Source organism: Opisthocomus hoazin, chromosome 7 (genome assembly GCF_030867145.1).
Source record: "Opisthocomus hoazin isolate bOpiHoa1 chromosome 7, bOpiHoa1.hap1, whole genome shotgun sequence".
Lineage (NCBI taxonomy): Eukaryota > Metazoa > Chordata > Aves > Opisthocomiformes > Opisthocomidae > Opisthocomus > Opisthocomus hoazin.
Window position 1 is genome coordinate 22,320,494 of NC_134420.1, and position 26,205 is coordinate 22,346,698.

General features: G+C 38.5%; 1 protein-coding gene across 1 annotated transcript in view; it reads right to left on the reverse strand.

Moving 5' to 3' along the window:
• Positions 1 to 26,205, reverse strand: part of INSC (INSC spindle orientation adaptor protein) — a 159,450-nt gene that overhangs the window by 39,581 nt on the left and 93,664 nt on the right. The window contains exons 5-7 of the mRNA XM_075425762.1: positions 24,978 to 25,101; positions 22,397 to 22,510; positions 16,372 to 16,497 (exon numbers count right to left, since the gene is read on the reverse strand). Coding sequence (XP_075281877.1) covers positions 16,372 to 16,497; positions 22,397 to 22,510; positions 24,978 to 25,101 — 364 coding nt within the window. The remainder of the gene's footprint in view (positions 1 to 16,371; positions 16,498 to 22,396; positions 22,511 to 24,977; positions 25,102 to 26,205) is intronic.

The following is a 26,205-nucleotide window of genomic DNA, read 5'->3' on the forward strand; positions in this document are numbered from 1 at the left end:
TTTCTGGGCTGTAAGCACACACTGCTGGCTCCTGTTAAGCTTTTCATCCACCTATACCCCCAAGTCCTTCTTGACAGGGCTGCTCTCAATCCCTTCATCCTCCAGCCTGTCTGGATGCTAGGGCTTGCCCTGACCCAAGTGCAGCACCTTACACTTGGCTTTGCTGAACCTCATGAGGTTCACATGAGCCCAATTCTTAAGCTTGTCCAGGTCCATCTGGATGGCAGCCCATCCCTCAGGTGCATCAACCACATCACTCAAGTTGGAGTCATCTGCAAATTTTCTGAGGGTGCACTCAATCCCACTGTCTATGTCATTGATGAAGATATGAAATAGTTCTTGAGGGACACCACTCGTCACTGATCTGCATCCAGACATTGAGCCATTGACCCCTACTCTCTGGATGTGACCATTGAGCCAATTCCTCATCCACCTAACAGTCCACCCATCAAATCCATACCTCTCCAATTTAGAGAGAGAGATGTTGTAGGAGACTGTGACAAAGGCATTGCAGAAGTCCAGACAGATGACATCCATAGCTTTTCCCTTGTCCACTGATGTAGTCACTCCATCATAGAAGGCCATTAGGTTGGTCAGGTAAGATTTGCCCTTGGTGAAGCCATGCTGGCTGTCTCGAATCACCTCCCTGTCCTCCATGTGCCAAAACTTCTAGGAAGATCTGTTCCATGATCTTCCCCAAGCTCAACAGCAGCAGAGAGGAGGTGAAGCATCCAGGCACCCCCCAGCGGGAAAGCGAGGCACAGCTGGCCTGCGCGAGGTCTCCCACCACTCCATAAAAGAATTGCTGATTACCAAGTGTTGTGTGGGCCCTTCTTCCATGTCCCATAGCCCTGCCCCTGGTGCATGGGGAGGTGCCATCTCCTCTGCATAGAGCCCTGAAGGAGAGGGCCTGGTGTCCTTGGGGCCACAGTGCTGTCACCATGTCAGACATCTGTGGAAGGCCACGAAGGAGCTCCTTGGGGCTTGGAGGAGGCAGGGTTTCTTTTCAGTCTGAGGTTCACCCTTGCTCTCTTCTCTGCTTTTAAGGACAAACCTTCTCACTGCTCTTCTTTTCTAATCCCTACGGATATTTTTAGTGTTCTTCTCTAACACAATGTAAGGTCCGATTCCTGCACTCATCTGGGAGTTTCACCAAGGCATTTCACCATGGCTATGACAAAGAAAGAACAACTCATAACGCTCCAGTCTTGCTCGTGCTCTTCCTGGAACACAACACTGATTAGGCTACTGGCCCTACACCATGCAATAAGATGGGAAATGGGCTGTGGGTGGGAGCAGCATATGAATTTTGTGGATTGGAGTGAGAACAGTTTCATGGGTGTAGAGCAGCAATGACACAGTTGAGAAAGAGTCACATGTGTGACTATGGTCTGTTCTGCTGATCAGTTAACATTCAGGTAAAAGAAAGAAGGCAAATTTTCTCCTCCAGCTTCCTGACAACCTCATAAATATATATATGGATTTGATTAATTTTCATAACTGGTAGCACACAGACAGATATTTTTGAGAAAGTCAGAAGAGACATTTGGTTAACTCTGGGATGACAAAGGGCAAAACCAAGGACTGTTTGTTCAGAATCGGAAAGAATCACAAATCTCTGAATGGCATAATCTGCTCCAATATACCAGTCTCCAAAAAGCAAGCACAAAGCTCTGACATTGGCAACGTCAAGGTAAGCCATGACAAGACTGCATGGAAGAGGGCATTGGCTTCCAGCTCAGGTAGATGATGTGACTGATTGTTACCACAGGAATGAAACTGGTACAAGGAGATGAACACAGAGAAGTCTATTGGGAAGAGAAAACACACAAATGACAGTTTATAACCTCTACCTTCATCATCTAGACAACTTCCTCTATTGTCCCTGTTACTCAAGTCCTTTCATGTTGCGCTTTCTCAGCGTGCCTCTTTCATCTGAATCACTGCCTTTTTGCTTTTTCAGTGTCGCATTTTCATTTTCTGACTCCACAGACAGGTCCTCTTGGGTTGAATCTTCTGCTTCACTGCAGCTCTCAGAGTGGAATCCAGCATTCTCTGCTATGACAGCAGGATCGTCATCCTCGCAACAACAGCAGCACTCCTCAGTGCTTTGGCTGTGATGAAGGTCCCTCTCCTCTTCACTGATGCCAGTTACCTCGTCCTTTTTCTGCATTAAACCATGACCGCCCCTTCCCATGGCGAGATCAGACAGCAGGGTTTCGTTGCAGAGAAGCTCCTCATCTTCCATGCCCTCCATTCTTTCTGCCAGCTCTTCTGCAGAGGGCTGGCTCAGATCAGGGTAATCTACAAGGATTGTGTCCTATTTGCACTTGAAGCAATCAGAGTTATTATAGACAGGAGGGTTTTCAGCCCTCCCTGATTTATTGCCACCTGTATGATGAATTTAAACTTCCTGACAACAGTGTGCTTCTTTCTTCAGATTTTGTGGATGCCAGGGGTCTGCTAAAAGCAACTAGTTTACTAGTATTGCAGAGCTTGATGCTAGAAACATAGTATAAATGATGCCAATATAAATAGGTTTATTTTTACAGTACCCATCAGAGAGATGCTTGTTTCTCAGAAAATAATTTTCTTTCTTCTTCATTTATTTCTGCCTGGATCTGGAGGATAAGAGCCCCTCTTAGCATTCATGCAAGCAGCCACTGTTTAAGAAAACTACACACAGCAGGTTTATTACGGACAGATCTGTCACTAAGCAATGCAACTATTACATGCTTACTGTCATCCTGCTGTGAATCAGTGCATGTTTTTCCCTGTGTGCTGTTCCCCCTTCTGTGTGCTTGTCACCAGTCAGAGGACATGGCTGCAAAGACATGCATGGAAGCTTAGCAAAGAAACTGCAGAACCGAAGCCCTTAAGATACAGCCCTCCTAATACTGAAGAAAGAGCTCCTCCTGAAGGCAGAAATTAGGACCTGGGGCTTTAAAAATTATATGAACTTTTCAAATGTGTTTGCATTCCATATAAGAAGATAACACTTTTCTATTTCACTTGCACTAGAGCAAGTAACAAATTTCAGTATTCGTTGATGGACTCTGATGGCCACTGCTTGTGTTGCGTTATGTTGGTAAGAACTCTGCTCGTACCATTTGTTTCTCCCCTAAAGAGCTCTATTCTTCTGCAGGTTTCTTCAGGGTGACATTTTCACCCCTTTATTTCTGTTAAGGGCCTAATCCAAAGCCTGCTGGTGTAACTGAAAGTTCCTTTCTAACTTCTGTTGTGGCTCCATAATGCCCCACTTGTGTGTCTCTACAAGCGTCCTAGTGTCTTCTTGTCTGTCTTTACTCAAAAGTGGGCTTACGTGGATTTATGAAATGGGACAGTGTTGGCATGAACACTTCAGAAAGGCGATTTGGAAGGGAAGCCAAATATTGCTCTTACATACATCCCATGAAGCTTTGTTCACACTGCAAGGGGGATCCGAATGTCTATGGGTGAAGAGGTTGACCTTTTCTATTAAATGTGCTATCAAATTATATGATGCCATTACTGCAGCTAGACAGGGTGTTTAGAAAAGCAACACGTTGCTAATAGTTGCCCATGTTTTAAGGGGTAATACTGGATAACTGGCCCTGCAGAAGAATTAGCAAATCACACAAGGAGTTTCCCTAAGCAACAAGGTCTACAAGAAACAAATTTCTTAGAGTGGGTTACTGTAACACCTGTGAAAAGAGACAGACTCTGGAGCTTTGTTAATTTTGTTAGTATCTTAAGAGTGTAATGTTATCTTCTTGTGACTGAAACTAACAGTTTATTTCAAATAAAAAGTCTTGTACTTGATGACAGGAAAATAAGGTTATATGGTGGTTACATTCAAAGTACAAAGGGGGCACACAGCCATGCCCAGTATGGCAGGGTTCTTAGTATTAGGAGATCATGTCAAAGGCCTTATGGAAGTCCAGACAGATGACATCAGTAGCGTTTCCCTTGTCCACTAATGTATTCGCTCCATCATCAAAGGCCACTAAGCTGGTCAGGCAAAACTTGCCCTTGATGAAGCCAAGTTATTGGGCAATCTTTTCCCTACCTTCTTTGTGAGAACAACATGACAAAGATGAGCTCTTATAAAAACTAGAAACTTCTGCCTTCTTAATACCACCTGCTGGTCCCATAGGGATTCCTTCTGCAAAGAACTTCGCTGAATATCCTTGTCAGATCAAACTTTTACTTGAAGTCTAAAAAGGCTAGTGGAGTTAAACAAAACCAGCTATGCACAAGGCCCAAGAGACAATCTGCAGACCTCCAGATTACTTCCAAATTAAAGAATAACACTGAACAACTAGCTCAAGTTTCCAGCTCAGGTCTATGTCAGCCCTGATTAATCTGTGGACTTTACCTACCTATCAAAACACAAGCTGGATGGGGAAGCCTGCCATTCTAGGACATGCAGCAAAGTAGCTCTGAAAATTGAGACTGATTTTGCATATCAGTATGCCCTGATCCATACAAAATCTTGCTCACCCACTCCCAAGAATGGCAAATGAACAAACTGAACAGCCTCTGAAATGGAAAAGCTCTAGATGGTACTGGCAAGGGAAGGAACAGTCAGTGGAAGAGCTAGTACCTAGGACCTTAATGATAGGCAAGAGAAGTAATATACAATAAATACAGGAGAAAAACTGTTAGACGTTTAGTTTTTCAAAAACAGGATTATGTTCTTAAACATGAGATTGTTTTTCCAACAAATCTTTAAATGTTTTTGTAGATGCTTTATGAAACATGAAAGTTTCAGTATAAATCAGGCAGAGTGCCAGATCTAAGTGGTTTCCTGCAAACAAGCCTAAGCAAAAAAAACACCAAACATTTTACAGATGCACAAACATACCTCTACATCACCTACCATTAATTATTATTTAACCTTCACTTTCAGAAATACAGGGAGACTCATATATATCCTGGCTGAGCTTCAGCTAAGCCACATGGCAACTCTTAGCTCATTACAAAGGTGAAGTAAGAAAAAAACTTCTGCAATTAACTTGCTTTTTCTTTCCATTAGGAGCACATGCAGGATACTTCACCTGAGTAATTCAATACCTCCAGCCCTGACTTAAAACGCATGTCACAAGGAAAGGACGTTGAGTTTCAGCTAATTAGTCAATTAGCTTACACTGAGTTTGATTTCCTCTGTGTCATTTTTAACAATTAGCTCTGGGAAAAAAAACTCAGCTCCAGCAAGAGTTAGCATTTGGCCCATGTGACAGAGTCAGAACATACCAACACTGGTAGGAAAAACCTGGGACAGTTTTGTGTTTATATAATGCTGTTTGAGTGAGAAAGTTAAACTGCTAAGCATTCATTTAAACCAAGCAAATCTACTGGTAGAAATTTTAAGTAATAGTGGCCAGTGCTGGAACTTGGTCAAAGCAGATATCGTAAAAAAATTTCCTGTATGTACTTTTTCTCCTGTTTTGTGAAGTGTTTTCTCACTTTGGTGCAGTGATAGGTACTGGAGAGGAAAGACAAAAGAGGTTTTGAATCATGTATTTTGAACAGAATTTTGGCAAACATTGTGTAAAAAGAAACAAAACCACAAGAAAGTCTATAGGTATAAACTGAGATTTTGCAAAATACAAATTTGTGAATTTCACTCTCAGTAAAAATATCCAGAGCTTGCATATTTTGGGAGCACTACTGGGACTCGGTTTGCAAAGGCTGCTTAATACCTGCAGCTAGAAATGATTCCTAGTTTACACCTGCACTGAACCCTGTGTCACAGCAGGACTTTTACAGCCTCACTGCCAAAGCAAGTGTGAACACTGATAAGTGCTGTGGTACAAGAGGCATTTCAACCCCAAGATGAACCCAAGGAAGGGTAGTAACACTCATGGGAGTAAGAGAACTACAGAAGTGGTTTTGGAAAAGAGCCAAAGTCTAAGCTGAGCGTAAGCTGAGGTTTATGTATTTTGCTAGTTTGAACTACTACTGAAAAACAAGCCCACGGATGTGGTCAAGCTGAGAAGCAAACTCGAATACTGATGCTCTTGTGGGGAAAAATAATTTTCTGTAGGGCACTCAAGTCCTGATTCTCACCCCAACAGATGACCGATATTCATTACCAGATCCGAGCAAGCTAGTCGCTTTATCTAGCAGCCTCTGTCGTGTTATCCTCAGGTACGACTGAGATCAGCTCTAACTCCGACAGATAGAACATACAGAGCTACCTGTTTCCAACTGGCATGCCCCAAAGAAAAGAAATATAAATCATCTGGAACCAGAAGATTTATTTTTTATTTTTGAAGGGTTTAGCCATTCAGTACTTTTATAAGTGTAGTTTTATTCCAGGGAGGAATTCCATAGCTGCATTTAGATGAACAAAGAAAGTATTTTCTCATTTTGCTTTTTAGTAATGTGCATCTCAGAGTTCAAGTCCCTAAAAATTAAATATGTGTAAAAATTTTGAAAATCAATATTATTCAAGGAAGAATAGATGTACAAGAAACCACGTAGAGCACTAGAAAACTCCAAGAGTCATAGTTAATACATGCAAGAAAATAAATGTGGCAGAAGCCTTAGAATGGAAAATGTTAGTGCAAATTCTCAGGCTCCAAAGGCATTTAAATCCCTGTTGTGTAACAAAATCTATGTAGGTATGCTTTTCTTTCTGCAGAGGTCTCTGAAATCAGTGGTGGTTTAGGGAAGCTCAAAGCTGAGCCAAACAAGAAATGGAGCCTCTGAACAGTAAGCTCTTTGGACTTTTCTAATAAGTCACAAAAATCATCAACAATACTGAGTCATGAAGCCCGCAGCAGCATGGGTCAGTTAGACAAGCGTATCTAATTTCAGCTGAGATTTTTGTGAGGGGAGAGCTATCTAATGTGTACATCTCATTTAATAAGTATTTTCACCCCATCCTCACACTTTATTATGGCTACGGCTGTTTAATGCATACAACATAAGAACACTCAGTACGTGTGTTTACATATGGATATAAATGCAGATATGCAATGCAACAGTTTCCTACCAAGTGAGAAGAAGAATTATGAAAGCTACTCATCTGATAGGTCTTTCTGTAAGGCCATGTCTTTCCAGCTGCTTTTCTGCCTCTTTCAGGGACATGAGGAATATTTGAGGTCCAAAATATCTCTCTCCCTGCACTCTTTTTAAATGCTTCGATTGATTCTCATTAATCTCTGCCTTCATTTTAGGAGCTGAGTAAGCTACTTCTTTCATCTTAAAATTAAATTTGCTTCATAGATTATTATTCTTGTTATTAGGTAGGGAAAACCCACCTGTCATTTGATGTTTTGGCTTCTGTTCCTTCAGACGTCATTCATGGATTATTTGCTGCTGTGATCACTATCATCTCTTTAAGCAATATTTTAAATCATTACAGAAAAATCATCATCTGGTGATTTCCAAATTATTTTTCATTTATAAAATTCTTTTAACATCCTGACTTTTGAAACATAAATCTAGTGCTATTTAGAGTGCTTCAAGTAAAATACTTAGTGAAATATAAAATCAATAGATAGCATAAAATACCAACATAACTGACTGCAAAAACCATGTGTAAATTATGTGGGAGCCAAACAAGTGCAGAGTGGTAACCTGGCACCAGCACAATTTTTCAAAACAAAGTTGGAGGGAACAGCAATCTACAGGCACCGCTCCATTTTGATCTTGCACATTGAAGCATATACCTCAGTAAGCTGGCATAGTCTAAGGACTTTCCTTTTCAGCTTTCAAAACCTATTTCAATGAAACTTGTCTTTTTAAAATTAGAAGAAAAAACCTGAAGATGCTCTCTCTTCTGTACCTCAGCTAAAAAAAATCTAGATGTATAAAAAACAGAGCTGAGAAGAGGTTGTTCCTCCTACAGTGACTGCTCATATAGGGGAACCAAAGGCCAAAGTACACCTAATTCTGTCAGCTCTAACTCTGCATGAACACTGCTCTGGAGCCACGAAAAAAATACACCAGAGCAGTGGCAAGATCTGCTCTCAGTACATCTTTGATAATACCTGAATGCCACTGTAATGTCTATTCCTGCTCAGGTCTTACTGAGACATGATAAAACCCGAATAAAACAAGGCTGCTTTGACTGTTATGAAATTTTTGCATGTGGCTGTGTTGTAACAGATCCATGCTGTAGTAATATGCACTTTAATCACACAACAAAGGGAAACAGAGCCTAAATCTGTGGGTAACATGGAAGGACTCAGACTAAAGGCAAAAGACTTAAAGCGTTCATAATGTTGGGTTAAAAGACAACTCACACTTTTGTTATCTAAGGATAGATTTACATATCAATGCATAGACTGCCTGCTGTGCATTTTATTGAAAAGACAAAGTTTCTCAAAAAGGTCTTGTACCTATCTGATCTGACTCAGTTTTTCTTTGTTTCACAGCACTATGTGTTCAGTGATCTTCAAATGAATATTTACTCTGTGAATTTTACTGCAGTCTGAAACCTCAATCATGAACAGATCGACAGATGTGCATCTCTGTTGACATTTTTAACAAGTAGGGGTCCTCTAGTTTTTAAATGAAATGATGCACATTTTTAAGGCTAAGTGCAGGTGTATAGGTTTGCAGAGTCTGGGCCAGGCCTGGTATCTAAATGAGGATCTACTGATAAACAGCAGAATTGGTGTCCTCCAAACCGCAGCTGTTTACCAACTCCTTAGCTAAGTCTCACACTGTCCTGCTTTATCAGTATTGTCAAAATGTTTATCTTTAGTGCTATGCTTGCTGGCTCCTTTCTCCCTCTTCTAAAATCTGTAATATAATTAAAGCGAAGCAAGGTTTGCAAGGAGAGGTAATATCTTTTATTAGAGCAACTGATATGTATCTCCTTCGACCATCAGAGTTACAGCAACACAACCACTATAATTCAATCAGTCATTTTAACGGAATTGGAATAATGGCAGTGACCTCAGCCAAAGAATTTTGTGTATGTTTTTTTTCCTACCGAGATCTGGCAATGCCCATAATGCTACACTAACACGCCTGTCTTTATTCAATTCCATGTCTCTTCAGTAATAAGTCCATCAAAAAAACTCTTACTTTTTTCTTTGCATGATAAAGTGGGTACTACTGTAAAGCAAGCAAATGTTAAACTGCTGTGTAAGTGGCAGAAGGTTTTCAACAGATCAGATAATACCGCCAGTTGGTTTTGGTAGTTTGTTGTTGTGGTGGTTCTTTGGGGCAGGGGGTGAGAGGGTGGGGGTTTTCTTTAAACATGTTTTCACATTGGTATTCAGTATTCGGAAACACGTCTCTTCATGCCTTCCAAAGCATTTTGTCCTAGAACTGCAGCCTGTCGCAGCTGGAGTTAGTTAGATTCTGCAATGACCAAAGAAGTATTGTTACGCTTGCCTAGGATTGTGCTGAAAGAAGCTGCATTTACTAATTATGTATACATAGCTGTGTAATCAGGAGGTAAAATTTGAAACACCATCTAATAGATATGAAGCCTGCAGTTGAGGAAGGGCAGATCCTGCACTCTCAGATACAATTTAATGAATCTTACAGGGGCTTTGACAGAAATGTAATTTGCCAAACCCAGCACATTTTTCACTGCCAATTAATTAAACAGCCTTACTGAGAAGAAGTATCCAGTAAATTAGAGATGCAAGCCTAGAACTTTACATTATCTAATTGTACCACAAACTGAGCTACTGAAATAGATTTGCCTGGTTATCAAAAAGGCTATGTGGAAAGAAGCTTTTGAAAATGTAGTTCCCCATGCTATTCCTTAAGACTGATTTATATTTCTGTCTCATTGTAGCTGTTCATTCTTCTGTGATCTACACAGTTACCTAGTGACAAAGGTGAGACTGTTCCCAGCTATCAATTACACCAAGTTTCGGTGTGCTCTGCACTGCATGTCAAAAGTTGCCTGAATTAGTCCTGAAAAGGTTATCCTCCTCTCTCAAAGTTCAGAACAATAGAAATCTCTTTATCTATGCCTGCTTACTGTTCGTAACTTCACAAGCATGATTTCAAAGCCTGGCTACAAACAGCCATGGAAGATGAGCCAAAACAATGTTCTCTGATGGAGAAAAGTGCATTATGCAAACCAGAAGAGTTGACTCTTCAGCCAAAGGGCTGTAAAAGGAATGCATCACTTGAACTCTTTCCATCTAAATCATCTCACATGCTCTTAGCACACAAGATAGGGTTCTGTGGTTTTAAGCATGCAGGAAGTTTCCAGTCTCTTCCCATCCATGAAGCTTCACAAGCACTATTTTGGGGAACAAAGCAGAAAGATATTCCCCCTCATAAAACAGTGTTGAGAATGTGTTTGTCAGCACAACCCATGAAAAACTCAGAAAGGTTTATAATTTTGTGTGTTACCTGTTTTTGTGGGAAAGAGACAAGAGAAGAGCGCCCTCGACAGCTTATCACCTTCTAATGACTTCTAAAAGTCCTTTATTTTGCTGCTAATACTCAGCCTTGCCCTGTCTCACTCCAGAGACAGAATAGCATGAAATTTTATTTTCCATGAAATAGACTAAATTCTGAAAACGATGGGATTTTTGAAAATATTTTTCTTAAAAAAACAAATGCTTAATCTTTTAAGCTCTTTAATTCAACCAATTTAGAATGAAATATCTATGTAAATTTTATCCTCTTATAGGTCCATCTAATCCCTTATTCTGGAACCGAGTGAAAACCACTGAAATAGGCCAGAAGAACTTTTTATATATTAACCAGAAAAAAAGAAATTTTAACACAAAGCTTTTCTCTGAGGAGTGAGAGGGGTTAACAGGCTGAGGCAGACCTCTGCACTTCCTGAGATTTTCTCATTGCTGGAAGCCATGTGAATAAGCCACTACTTGCCATATTAAAAATCAGCATTTCACTGCTTCTCAGAAAGCTGCACACTGCCCTTTGAAAGAAGCAAACAGCCTACAGACATGCTTTTAAATGTAGCAACCTATGGGGGTCTCCTTCCTTGTCACTGGCAATCTCACACTCCTTTTCTAGGAGACCATTACTAATGTATTAGCTTCCCCTGGTATTTTGCATTTAGAATATTCAAGTATGAAGACAGCTATACAGTTCATTCAGATAAGGCAAATACGAGATCTCTTGTATGGTACAAAGTTATTTCCATCATATACCAGGTAAGAGGAGAATAAAACCATTCATGATCGCAGAGCATTCACATGCTATGACAACGAAATCCATGGGCCACCAGGCAGATTTTAGTAGTGGTGACTGTACCCTCGTACCAGGTCGTCTAAGCTCTCATAATCTCTCCATAACCATCTAAGCTCTCACAACCCTCTCCATAATTCTCACTTCTGTCTCACCCTGTAGCTACGTGAACCTTAGTGGTTTTAGCAGCGGAGATTTAAGGTAACACATATACTTCATCCAAAACAGAAGTTACTCCCTGGTTTTGACTTAGGTGGATGTTAAAAACCGAAAATTCAAAGTGGTTAGACCTGAATGAAGTGATCACCTCACATTCACCCAAATGCTATGAATAAATTGTAGTTGCAGGTTCTGTAACAAACTTTTTACTCAATTCCCACTAAAAACTTGTTTTCATGTATATCATTGACAGACTAAGTCCCCATCATGCTCACAGTTATTATTGTGTAGAAGAACATGGTTGTTCTTAAAAGTCAGACTGGATTCACAATGAACAATAGATTTTAGGTCACTCTTGTTTAGGAAGTCTTCATGAAATTCATGCGGCTTCCCAACCAGAAACAATGTACACTTTGTACTTGCTTCCCCCGTCTTCAGATTCTTTTTCTGGAGGCAATTTGGTATAATGTGCTTTAATGAAGAGTTTAAAGCAACGTATAATCTATATCTAAGCAATTTTGGTTAAAGTACAGTGATAAAAGCTGTGCCATTTGTTAAAAAGAAGGTTTTATTAATGAAAGTAACAACTGTTGTCACTAGTCTCTCAGGAATATCTTCTCTTAATTAATTGATTCCAGGTGTCTTGCCTTCTGGAGTAGTTTAAATAATGAAAGTAAACATACATTGCACACATAATATTTAGGCAGCTGCTTGAATGGCTATTTCTATAATTCATTATGTTTCTGTGGCAGTTAAGCCTTGATCTAGGTCCCAGCTGAGTTGCAGCTTTTTAACGTAATAATGTTTCACATGCACAGTAAAAATTGCAGTACATTGCACTATATGTTTGCTATTTATTTCTGAACTAACTCTACAATTCTTTTATTGCAGCAAGAAGTTTGCCTCAGTGAAAATCACACAACTGAGCTTCAGCATAGGACAAAAGTTTGAAAGCCATGCCTTCTAGCACCAGTCAACAAGCAGCATTATATGAACAGACCTGCAGCAGAGGAACAGCCACAGTCTTCAGAGTTTACTGAAGCTGCATATCAGCATGTGTACAGGAGACACTGCGTTCAGAGCGCTCTGCAAAACAAGGACCTAATGTAACCTCAGGAATGGAAAGGGCTGAGGAACTGCTTTAGGCAAACAATGTGTAAAGATATGTGATTGTATTCAATTACAAATGTTTTTTCCAGGCAAGGTTGCTTCATGTTAAAGACAATATCTGTTAGATCTTATGTGTGTCTTGATAACGAAAATGGTATTTGACTGAAGTTTCATGAAAGGCACATGTTAATCTATCTCAGCCCTGTGCTTTCAGCAGTCCTTCCAACAAGGGAACCCTTGAGGTGAATTAAGTTTTCAAGGCGCACTTGTGAAGGTTCAGATATTCTTCCCTCTAGAACCCTCAACAAATGTCTATGTTGAGAACCAATCTCCAACTACATCATTGTATTTCTGTCCTAAACCTCAGGGCTGGATGCACACACAGGTCTGTGTGTGCAGCTCTAACACTGTTCTTCAGTTTCCGGTCCTGCTCATCTCCCCTAAACTCCTTTCAGTTCTGGTTTTAGCAATTTTGGCTGGTTTCTGTATTATCTATTACCTGTATTATATATCGTCTCTGCATAAACTCTGGAATGCCTAGACAAAGTATAACCATCCTTTCTGATGCAGTGAGCTTTCTCCTAAAAACTTTGCATGCTGAAGTGCCACAAGACACAGACGACAAATCTCTCGAGTACAGGGACAGGCAGCTACAGGGATAATGCAAAGGAGGAAAATTCTGATTGTTTTTCCAGGGTCTTTCCGCTCCTATCTGAAGTGGGACTGGTTGGGCAGCTGAGACCAAAGGACGATCTCAAACCTGCTGGTGCGACAGTGGATTATGATGTTAAAGCATACCAAACAACCACACATTTGTAAGTAGCTTGAAGCACCAAAATTACCACTTATGGAGCACATGTTACATAGAACCTTTGTTTACATGTAGACCTCAGTCACAAAGTGAGAGTATTTCTTCACTGTCTTTCTACTTTAATTGCCTGACTAATTTGTTACTGTGGAGTTCCTGGAGTTCTGTAGGACAAGGTACAACAAAGTAACAGTATCTTTTCAAAAGTCAGTAAAGCATTTGCAAGTGAAATAATAACTATTCTAAAACTGGCATTTTAACCAACTGATTTTGCATTACTGTACATGCAGCAAACTAGATTCACCTAAAAGAGTAAAAGTTAGTCATTGGAACAACTACTTGGTCATTGTGATTATGGCAAAGATCAGCTTGTTTGTCACGATCGTGAAAAAGTAATAATAGCTTTTTCAAGTGTGCTGGTAAGAGAGCAGTGCAGATATGTATTTAAAGATGCATGACTGGGAAGAACAAGAATTATTTTTTTAAAAATTGAGGAAGACATTTTTGCTTAAAATAGGCAATTTTCTACATCTTTTAATGTGAGAACACAATAGTTACTTTCCTTCACAAGTAAATGAGGACAGTATTTCCACACTGCAATCCAAAAACTGACTCAAGACAAATTATTTAAATCCAGTATAACACCATTCACATTAAATTTTTCACAATAAATTTGCACTAATTATAAAGAAAGCCTAATATTCAGGTGTCTTAAAACCCAAGAAAAGTGTTAAAATACTCTCTATTGGTTTGCCTCCTGTGGACTATTGACTTCTTTGCTTGCTTTCGAAATAACCATCCACATTAACGCAGATGTTCTTGTTACCTTCTTGTGTCGCTACTGAATTGGCAAGATCAAAGAGCAGTGGATAAATAAACAATATTCCGAATGTCTTTAGTAATAAAGCACGACAATTACTGCAGAAAGTATTCCACCTCATTTTACTTCACCTCCCAGACAAATGTTCCATTAGAAATGATAGCTCTTGCTGCTTGCTTTTAATTGGTCTTTTAAATGCTTTAATGGTTGTGAAATCTAATAAAAAAATAGAGTAGGATGGGGTTTATTTGGGTTTTGGGGGGTTTTAAAAATTTTTTTAATCTTGAATTACCTAATCTGAATTGTTTGGAGGGCAAGCTTTATTTGTTTGAATGAGGTTTCTGTCATCAAAAATCAAGTTCAAATTGCACTGATGTTTTAATGCACTAGGTGGCATAATGATATTCACATTAGAGCAAATTAAATGCTTCACCATTACCCAGGTTCTTAGTTGAATAATAGAAGCTCCTCTTTCTGTCAGATAAGAAGTCCTATGGTAATTTCTGTAATGAAAGGAATGCTAATATTGTTAACTCTCTTTTTTGGTTTGCAAGAGTACTTCAAATTTTGAAAAAAAAGATCGTTCTTATTTAAAGACAACAATATAAAAAAAATTGAGTGCTGTTCACATCAAAATACTTGTCATCCAAGTCACACACTTTCCATTGATTCTCTATGGTCAGAATATCTTGCCGCTTCTAAGTAGGTGTACAAGAAGGGTGAAAAGAGAGTACAAAGAATATAAAAACTTTCTTATTTACTATCCTGCTTCAGCTCTATAAATTGGCAAACTGGGGCTGTCACCAGCTGACAGATTATTTCCCGATGACGTAGCATTGTACTAGTTTGTGTTGTTTAATCTCCATTAGCACTTGGAGGGACATTACCCACCTTTCAGAGAAAAAGTCTTTGCTTCTTTTGACATGAAACATCCCGTCCTCCACCACAAGAAACCGAGGCATGCACTGGATCCACATAACATATGGATTCTCAGCAACACAATTTTAGGCAAAGAAGTTGACAAAACAATAACCAAATACTCCTGTCAAACCTGTTGGTACAGTCAGGTGAGTGGGATTAATGTCCAGCCCCTCAGGCTGCAGACTTAGGTTTTACCAAGATGTGATTCAGGAATTGAAGGCCCATGTGAAAAATGAACTACTGAAACCAGTGGTAGAGATTTCAGTCAAAAATCCTTTAAACCCTACTCCAATCCTGATTGTGACAAAGTTTACCCTGAGCAATTTTACTTGTGATCAACATTAAAGTAGATCAAAGACATATGAGCTTGAGAAATATCACTTTTTCTAGGACTCCTGCTTCATCAGCTTTGATATGGGTCATATTAGAAATGCATGTTGACACTGCCAGGAATTGGACCAGGTGAGCTGAATCAATCTTTTCAATTTCTAACTCTATTAATTCTACTATTATAGTGGACATAATGAAAGATCCTTTTAGACTGATTCTGGTGTCAGTCTGAACCAGCATTATGTCAAAAAAAAATTTAAGTCATCTTCATTTACTGTAAGCTCAGAGACTTCTTTTTGCTGCAGATGTTCTGTCACAGTTTGCTTGAATTCAGGGCAGTAAATTACAAGATACGTCAATGTAAAATGGCAGAGAAATCATTTATCATTAACTTGAAGAGGCCATTATTCAGCTGTGGAAGATGACTGTTTTATGAAATACAAAGGATGAGATCATGATTCAGTGACCAGAAGTGTTCGTTTTCCAAAACACAGCAGTATGTAGTGAGAGTGAGAAAGGAATAGAGCCTAAGCAGTTGATATAATTTTAGCTGGATAATGTTTTGGTGTTTGCCATCCCAGTTAAAACTGGCTTTTACGAGAGTTGTTGCTGATTAGCAGGCATATTTTTCTATTGGCTAGCTGCTATACCTCTCCCAGTTCTTTCTGTGCAATTACAACTCTCACAAGTTACTGCAGTACCACAAGCAGTGCCCTACCTGAGCTTCAGGAAAGGATTTAAAGAGGTGTAAAGCTTTCTGTATTTTAAGGGTTATTTGAAACATCGGATTTTCTAAACAAACACTTCAGAGAGCCCAGAAATAATAATTTCCCTAGTTTATTTTATGTAGTCATTAACATATTTACCTGTTCTGTGAAAATTATCCCCATGTAGGAAGCTTATTTGTGCAAGCAACAGAATAGGATGTTATTGCTGGGACTAATTTTGTAAAGACTGGAGATGTGTTCAGCACAGAGAAAATGAGGGTAGTATGGAGCACAGTACCAAACATTACCAAGTTATCAGTTCATAGAAGATATTAAAGACAGGACTTCTCTGTTTTATGACAGTCGGTAAGGAACACTGAAGTACCTACTTTTTCCAGCTGGTGCATCCCTTCCTCTACACAGCAGATGGATGCCAGCGTTCTCAGTGTCTGGGGATAAAGGCACCTGAAACAATCCTGGCGACAGACCTTAAAGAGAGCAACCACACCTCCTTCCTGCAAGGGAAAAGCAAAATTAAGAAAAGCAGCACTGAACATTTCCCTAGTATTGAACAGAAATAGGGATGGGGAGCAGATTCCTTTAGTAATTTATCCAAATTAGCTATCATCACAACACCAACAAAGAGGATGCTAAGCTCACACAGAGAACTCAAGCTGATTAATGCTTATACACTAAGCGAGGAAAAAGTAATATAGCTTCAGTGGGAGCTGTGCTTAACCGATTGACTTTTACCAATTACAAGCACAATTTAAATTAAACTTGACATTCATGCAAAAATTACAAAGAATTATCAATAGGCAGCAACTAGAGTGACATTTCAGTGACAGTTCAACCATATACTATTAGTTCAAAACAGATTTTTTTAGCATATGTTTCCCATTCCTATACATTTCTCAGCTCCATACAATGTTTACTTAACACTAAAATATGAAAGAGAAGGTCATCTAGTCGAAGAGCTACTGAAAATAATGTGGAAACAGGTGTCAGATTCTATACAGATTCAATTCATATCTTCATTCTTTAACACACAAAATTTTCATTCCTACAATTTTTCCTTTAAATATGGCAATAATGACAAAGATTTGAGTACAGATACATTCTTAATCATTTCTAACAGAGCTTGTAAACACATAAGTGTTAGCAAAGTTTACATAATAAATGGAAAAATATAATTAAACACAGATAATGCATGTGCTTCATGTGGCAGATTTTTTTATTTTTGATTGTCCTACATTTCAAAATGTTATGCCATCAAGTAGACTACAGATGCCTTATATTATGTAGGAGCAGACATATAATGAAGAAAGTATATAAAATATTAGTGACACATGAAAGATCTCAGGCTGAAGTATTCAGATTAGACTACTAAATTAAAAATAATTGGAATCAAAGACCAAGTGTAATATACATCCTTCTTTCTAAATCTGTTTCATTAGCCTCTATATAAAAATATTTTTCAGATTTACAGAAATAGTCTTTTTCTCCTCAACCATTTGTGCTATTTGAAAACTCAACAGTCAATAGGTTGTACTGACATAAAGCCTCTGCATTACAATTCAGATTTCACTCGTTTTCAGAATTCTACATTTTTGTACTAGTTCTGCTGGAATAGAGAATAATAGACCAAGCAAAGCTATCTCTTCAGCCTAACAAAAATATGTACCAATTTAGAAGAAAATTAGCAAATTAACACCTTAATATATTTTCAAGAGAGAAGTTTTATATTATGTCTTTGCACATGCATATGTAATTTCTCTTAGATCAGTGAAAACAGTAGGCTTACTGAGGTTTGCTAAAAGAAAAATTTGCTTCTGGAATTGTAAGAAGTGCACATTTCTGTATGAGTTGTTTTATATCTAGTACTGCTATATATAGCCTACTGCAAAACGACATTTATGAGCCTTTAAAATAAAAAAAAGGCAGTACACTCACAAAAAAGGTTCAGTTGTATTTTTCCTTCCATGAAAGCATATTGATATTTCACCCAAGTAGTAATTAAATTACCCATGAAAAACACAGAAAAAAAACCATTAGAGTATTGTCCCCAAACCTAACATAACTTAGATTTTTTTTTTCTTTTTTTTTTTTTTTTTGTTATCAGTTTGAAAGCCCCCACAGTTCAGTGGAATCAGAGATGATCTGATTCTCTGCTTTAGTCATAATAAGCAGAAGTGTGTGCACAGCACTAGTAAAACTCAAGTGATGTTGGCTTCAAGCTTTCTAAATGACAAATGGGCACCCTGCTTTTGCCTCTGATGGACAGGAAGTGATTCATCACTGCATTTGTCAGGAGGAAATCTAAACTGTTTATTTTGTGCCCTGTGTGCCATTACCAAGCTGTTAAATATTGATCACAAGAAATGAACCGAGAGAAGTGTACATGAAATATGGAATAGGTAGGAAATACTGAGCTGGATTCTATGGCTAGTCAAAAATACACCCCTCATTGGATTCTCAGCATTCCCCAGAATGTATTCATGTTTTTCAAGATCTCTCCCCTGTATCTTTTGCAATGATGACAAAACTATTCCATCAGACAGGAATACACAGAAATTGGTAAAATGGGTGAACAGTACCATTCAGTCAAAGAAACATAATAGTGCTGAAGTCCACTCGAAATTCATAATTTCTGAGTTTTAGTGTCTCCTCCTGCTCCCAGAACATGAAGACAGAGTTTTGATACCCAAAACTAATTGATAAAATTTTAATATGATAGATCTCAGGATCAAAATCTGATAGATATAATCATAGAATCATAGAATGGTTTGGGTTAGAAGGGATATTTAAAGGTCATCTAGTCCACCAACCCTGCAGTAAGCAGGGGCATCTTCAACCAGATCAGGTTGCCCAGAGCCCCATCCAACATGACCTGGAATGTTTCCAGGGATGGGGCATCTACAGCCTCTCTGGGCAACATGTTCCAGTGTTTCACCACCCTCATCATAAAAAAAATTTCTTCCTTATATCTAGTCTGAATCTACCCTCTTTCAGTTTAAAACCATTACCCCTTGTCCTATCGCTACAGGCACCACTAAAAGTTTGTCCCCGTCTTTCTTATAAGCCCCCTTTAAGTATTGAAAAGCTACAATAAGGTCTCCCCAGAGCCTTCTCTTCTCCAGACTGAACAGCCCCAACTCTCTCAGCCTTTCCTCACAGGAGAGGTGTTCCAGCCCTCTGATCATTTTTGTGGCCCTCCTCTGGACCCGCTCCAACAGGTCCATGTCTTTCCTGTGCTGAGGGCTCCAGAGCTGGACACAGGAATCCAGGTGGGCTCTCATCAGAGCGGAGCAGGGGAGCAGAATCACCTCCCTCGACTGCTGGCCATGCTGCTTTTGATGCAGCCCAGGATACAACTGGCTTTCTGGGCTGTGAGCACACACTGCTGGCTCCTGTTAAGCTTTTCATCCACCCATACCCCCAAGTCCTTCTTGACAGGGCTGCTCTCAATCCCTTCATCCCCCAGCCTGTCTGGATGCCAGGGCTTGCCCTGACCCAGGTGCAGCACCTTACACTTGGCTTTGCTGAACCTCATGAGGTTCACATGAGCCTACTTCTTGAGCTTGTCCAGGTCCCTCTGGATGGCATCACATCCCTCAAGCATGTCAACTGCATAACTCAGCTTAGAGTCGTCTGCAAATTTGCTGAGGGTGCACTCGACCCCACTATGTCATTGATGAAGACATTAAACAGTATTGGTGACAGTACGGACCCGAGGGACACAACATGTCACCAATGTCCATCTGGACATTGAACCATTGGCTGGATGGTCACATCCAAAGACTAGTGATCAATTTCTCATTCACTGAACAGTCCATCCATCAAATCCATACATCTATAACATAATAAAAAATAATTCCATACATCAATAATGTAGCAAAAAAAGACTTTTGTGAATACATCTCTGCAATGCAACCCCAGGCAATGATACAGCAAGTTAGTCATATTGTTTGATGCTTAAGAATTTGTCATAAGACTTGACAGATGAGTATTTCAGCAATGTTTGGTTCCAAAGGTAGGAAACTAATCTGCAGACAGAAATGTGACTTAAAATTTTCCCTGGTAGTTGCAACAAGTGTTCTACTTGGGTCTTTCTTTCCTCATTTTCTGTTTCTGCTTTTAAAATTATCTAAACAAGTGGAGTTTCCATTATGCTGCCACCAGTGTAGTTGCTTGTAGATGATAACTACATATTATGGTTTGAAACTCACAGCTCAGCGTTGGTTATTCTATTAGCTCAGAATTCAAGGATTTTTATTATTATTTAGACTTTCCCCCTTCATTTCTTACCTTGCCCTTGCTACTACTCTTTTGTGTTAGAGATCTTAAGTCTTTATCCTTCTGTCAGCTAGTGAGAATGACTAGCTGGCTGCCAGGGTGAGTCAGCAACATGACTCTTTCACAGCAGATTACAAAGTTACATACTGAAAGAAAAAGTCAAAAAATGCCTCCAGGTGGAATTAAATTATAGGTGATACTTCAGCATGGGGATTAGCATTTTAAAGACTTTTTAAATTTTGGTAAAACTACTGATGGGGGAATAGAGGGAGAGAGAAGACTGAAATCCTTACGAAAATGTAAAGCAAGAAACCAGTTTCTATAATATTGTAGCTTTAGAATATTGTTGTGGTTCTTTGTTCACATGTCCAAGATTTTGGTGTGTTTGAGAGCTCTGATTTATAGCTTGGGACAAAAAAAAAGCTAACAGCAGCATTCCACAAGATCACAAAATGTCATGGAGAATATAACTTCAAGTTTACATAAACAAATCTGTTGAGTTTTGCTTTCAGTATAAACAAATATTCCACTTCTCTGGCTAGTTTTCACAAAGGTAATGACAACTCTCAAGAGAACTTCTGTATCTGTGGCAGATTTGGAGATCTTTACAAAAATTGAATCTATTCTCACCCTCATGAGTGTCATTTAGATTTTTTTTTTTAATTTATTTTTTTTTAAAGTCACACTGCACTTTCACTGTCGTAGCTAACTCACTGAAGAGACTGAATTAAAAATTCTGGTCTGTTACAATTCCTCTCCCACCTGCGATGCAATCACTGCTGTAATTTGGCAACCACTTAGGTTTCTTTGCAGAAGGGGGTGCATTTCTTCCCTTGTAAACCTGTGACACATCAAGGTTTTCACAACAAATTAATTTAGTGATTTATGGAAGGTCATACTTTACTTTTGCTAAACTAAACTGTTATGGAATTCACACAATGTTAAAAAAACACAAGAGCAATTTTCCTCAGTTTGTTAGTTCTGTCCTTCCTCAATACTTAACATTTTAACATTGTTTTTGGATACCACTGAGTGGAGCTCAAATATCAGTTTAGAAAAAGTTAAACCTCTCAGGCTGTTGCCAGGATCCACTACACATTTTTGAGTCTACCTCATTCACAGCCTTCAGAACAGAGCAATACTTTTTATGGTGCAAACCTCCATCTAAATGCAGATCAGAAATAAAATGAATCAAATGCCTGTTTAACCTTATCTCTGAGCAGGACAAGGGAATGGCACACCACTCCACAAGCAGAAGCTTGGGAAAGGAAATTTTCTTCTTCTTATACACAGTGCGGTTGTGATTATCCTATCCTCGACCTCACACAGTGCCCTGCCTTTCTCACTTTTTCAAGATTTAAATGTCCTCAAAGGTGCAAACTCAGCAGGGATTGCTAGTAGCATTGATCTTGGCAGAATGATTCGTTTGCAGCGAAAGTTAGCATCAACTACTCAGTGAATGAGAACACACACTGCCAGAAGTAACAGTAATGACATTCCTCTGTAAAAGGAAAATAAGGTATACAAAGTATTTTTTTTTTAAATTACATCTTTAATAACGTCTCTAACCTCCTCTGTACACACAGCTGAAAAACCTTACTGTTTCTCTGAGTACTTGTCAGCCATATACATGGCGGGTTGTGAAGTTTCTCTCCACCTCTGTGGCTGGTACTTAAAGTACTGTCAGGAGAGACACTAAAGTAATGCCCAAGATGCTGAAGTGAGTGGTAAGACATCAGGTGACACAAAGACAACTGTAGTTCAATCAATGCCTGCTGGAGCTTACGGTCCTATGGCAGTTGCTTGCACGTGCATTGAGCTTTATTGAATTAAAGATTTTGGGGTTTGTGGGCTTTATTTCTTTTTTTGTTTGGTTGGTTTTGAATTTTAATCTAACAGAAAGATTGTAAGTAAGTAAGCCTTGTAAAAAGCAGTGCAAGAAAAGAAATAGTTTATCAGAGTAAATTTTGTTGTTCTTTAACCTAGATTATTTGTCTCCTGAAATACAGTATTTCATCTTGTACTGTACATTTCAAAACTTGCAGCCACTACTGTGTTAAGTAAAATCGTGTACTTGTATCACTAGTTTATTTTGAATTAATCCATAAATCCTCTTACCTTAGCTATGATGCGGCACAGATGAGCACCTTCCTGGGTAAGGCTGAATAAACTGTTAATTGCTGACTCGGTGATATACACACTATCTGACAATTCTATTTGTCTCAGCAGGTTCTGTGTGACACAAGATAATAAACATAATTTACTTCCAATGAAAAATATTAGTGTTATATTTAAAGATAAGATGGAGTAGAAAGTCTAGTTTGTTTAATCCATATCATTTTACTTCTCACTCCGAGAAAGCAAAGGAAAAACAACACATAGGCAGGAGTCAAACTGAGATCACTAACACATTTATCATTGCATTGAATAGATGTAACCACAAATAGTGATATTTAAAAGTAAATATGAATAGAGCAAGAGAACAGGTATGTGTGTGAGAACATTCAATAAAAAACTCGAGATATTTATTAAATTATTATTGGGTTTGGCCTGGGATTGAACTAAAATTTTCAGAGGACAACTAATTGTCTTAGTGCTGAAGCTGTATCACAAGGTGATACAAGATTTCCACCTACTTTATAAGGAATATTGCTATATCTTTTCTAACATGACTTTCTAAGGCCCTGGGTTCATCCCTATACTCCATATACACAGCAAATGCCATCGACTAGTACAGGGAATTCTTGTAGAGAAATATATTTTATTTCTCCAATGTATGAAACAGGTTAAATATTTTTATCTTTGTTAATAGCTATCTTTCTTTCGCATGTGTGCCACTGCAACTTCACAGAGAAACACAGCTGTCAGAAGAACATGAAGTTTATTTAATTTTACTCTTGCTGAAAGTACAAACCATTATTAGAGGAAGAATTACTCATATTTGCTAGGAGGAAGAAGCATTTTTATATTTAATCAAACTCTGAAAGAAGTGCAATGAAATATCCCACATTTTACAGTTACTGATACAAAATTCCATTATCTTTCCTTTAAGAGGTTGTGTTCTCCCACCTTTAGCATCTCCCCTTAGAAAAATGTTCCATAAAAGACGTAACTTATCAGTTCACATTTTGATATGAACCTATCCTGAATAAAATCTTGATACATTAATTGGAAAAGAAAGCTCTGAAGTACACAATTTAAGCTGAGAGTTCTGCCCTGTCACACAGATTTTCAGTCTGCTCCAGAGCAGCGAACTACACACAGACAATGGCAGAAGTGGGTACGCAGCCTGACTGAATGGCTTAGAAAGCGGTTCTTAAAAATGTTTTTATTAATGATTTCTGATCTAAGTCTTCAGCCACACAAATGCACACAAGATGGTGCAGAGTAATTAATTCTGCTCCCTTAAAAGGAAAAGGGACTATGATTTCAGGTGTGTCAGTAGATGTCAAAGTGCCCAAAGACATAACTATTAGCAATGAAGAACTGCTCTTCAGACTAAAAAGAATAAGCACCAAAACAACCACAACCTAGTCACCGAATTTGAAATATGCACATTTATTTACACACTTCAACTCATGTGTCGTATTTCATTTAGTTCTCATAAATCCTAACCAAAGTGTGTTATCAAGTAGCTTGCTAGTTTGACTAGAATTCTGCAAATGTATTCTGCAGATTCTTCCTAGCAATAATCTTTTAGAACTACAAGGGATGTTTCTGAAAGAGCCACAACTTGTTTTTTTTTGCCTATCTTAATGCATCAAGGTACATTAGAATTTAACCAATACTATGTCTTCATTTTGTTTTAGCACTGCAGTAAATACTACTTAACTATTTCCGCACCACTAAGCCTCTCATTTCCCTTTTTTCTGTAGGGACAAAATAAGATTTCAGCATAACATCACCTTTAAAATATGTGCAAATTCATTGAGCATAATTCCATTTAGGATTTAATATTTGAGAAAGATTAGAGGGTGCAAAGGGATTACTAATGAGATCTTGAGAAATAAACTAGTATAAGTCAAGATAGATTGGGTAGACTTGCAAGTTGCTATTATTGCAAGAATGGTTTAATGGAAAAAATTTTATGCATTTGAGGTCTCAGCCTAACCACTCAGTATCTTTATCTACCTTTAATCACCACTGGAAGCTGTAAATTATGCCTCCAATGACACAGCACCATTTTTGGAAGGTTACATGCACACGTATAGCCTGTACACAACACTGTATTTTATCACTACTTCCTAGAGTGTAAGACATGCACTGGTTAAAATGTCTGCTGTAATAACATACTTGCTATACATACATTTTCTAAAAAGTTTAATTTTTAATGAGAATCATTGAGAGCAGGAGAGAATTTTTTGAGGGTTTCTGAAGAAAAGCAGCGTCTGCATGAAAGGAAGAGAAAAAGCGTCCAAAGGTGTTATTAACAAGACACTGTCCAGAAATTACGTAACTTGCAATGAAGGACGCCTATCAGGAGGAGTAAGGAACATATTGAGCCACAAGACCATTGTGTCTGAGATTTGAGGTTATTGGAGAATTTGAGAATACAAACATCTAAATCTCTTTGCAAGATATTTGAATTACTGATCATAAATTTGCTGGAAATTGAGAGCTGTAATTATAATCCTCATCTTAATGGATGCTTTTGTTCAAGAGTCAACAATTCTTAAAAACTTTTTTTTCTTAAACTAACCTGTGCCTCATGTGTTAAAACCAGATCTATTAACTGGCCAAAATACTGAGCTACAGTAGTGAGCGTTTCATTAATACAAGATTTCATAGACTTCAGTATCTGTTCATCTTCAGTTTGTAGGCACCTGAAAAGAAAGAGAAAGAAAAAGGATGAAGGAGAAAAGTTGCAATAGACAATGATAATTATATCAATCTGATTGTCACAGGTGAGCTCTGTGTTAATAATGGTGATATAATGTGAATTCAACTGCTCACATGAGGACACTGCCTTTGTGCCATTAGCATCACACCAGACTCTAATCAAAGCCTTATCTATACAAAGTAAGTATACCCCAGAATGCTGAGACTGGAAAACAAGAATCTCTTGTATACCATCAATGGACAGCAGTGGACATCAATGAATCATTTTGGAATCACAATTTACTTCACAGACTGCAGGACAAATTTTGCTGCAGATGCTGTGTTTATAGCAGTATAACTCTGCTATTTTCCACTTGTGCTTATAGTTACAGCCACTCCAGGATGCCTGCATTTCAGCTGCAGCTCTGTATATCCATCATCCATCCATCTTTCATGACCAAAGAAGTACTTTTGATAATTTTCAATTCTTTACCTTCTCTGCCATAGTTTAATGAGCGCAGGATAAGCACCCAAAATGAATGTTTGCCCAGATGAGTAAAGTTCCTTTAAATTTAAACAGCATACTCAAAGTAAAATTTGGCCTTCTATGCAGAAAGGTTACGTACAACAGCTTTGCAGAGTTAGTATAGCTATACTGTAACCAGTGATATTTGGCTGTAAATGAAGAAATTAAATAAAAATGGAAAACTTTGTACAATTAAAATGAAATAACTAATAACTTCCTTACATAAATGCATTCCTTTGAATTGTCAAAATATATTCCATCCAGGCAGGCCACTGTAATGGACGACATAGTTTGGTTGATCAGTGTCTCCACGTACATAGTAGGTCCCCTTTTCAGCTTTCCCTGTCTTTCACCCACCTATATCAACTTTTTATCAAACAGACAAGGGGGGAGAGGGCTTATTTGGGGCAGATCGGAGCTCTCATTAAATCAGTGTGTCTCATGATAGAATATAAAAGTAAGGTCTGAGCTGTGTGGGTCTGGCAAAAAGCAGTAGTGCTAAAGAAGTATTCTTTCCTAATAATTAGATGGAGTTTTCTTCCCTGATGATCCCCCAAGCAGGATGACTTGCACGGTGTTTAAA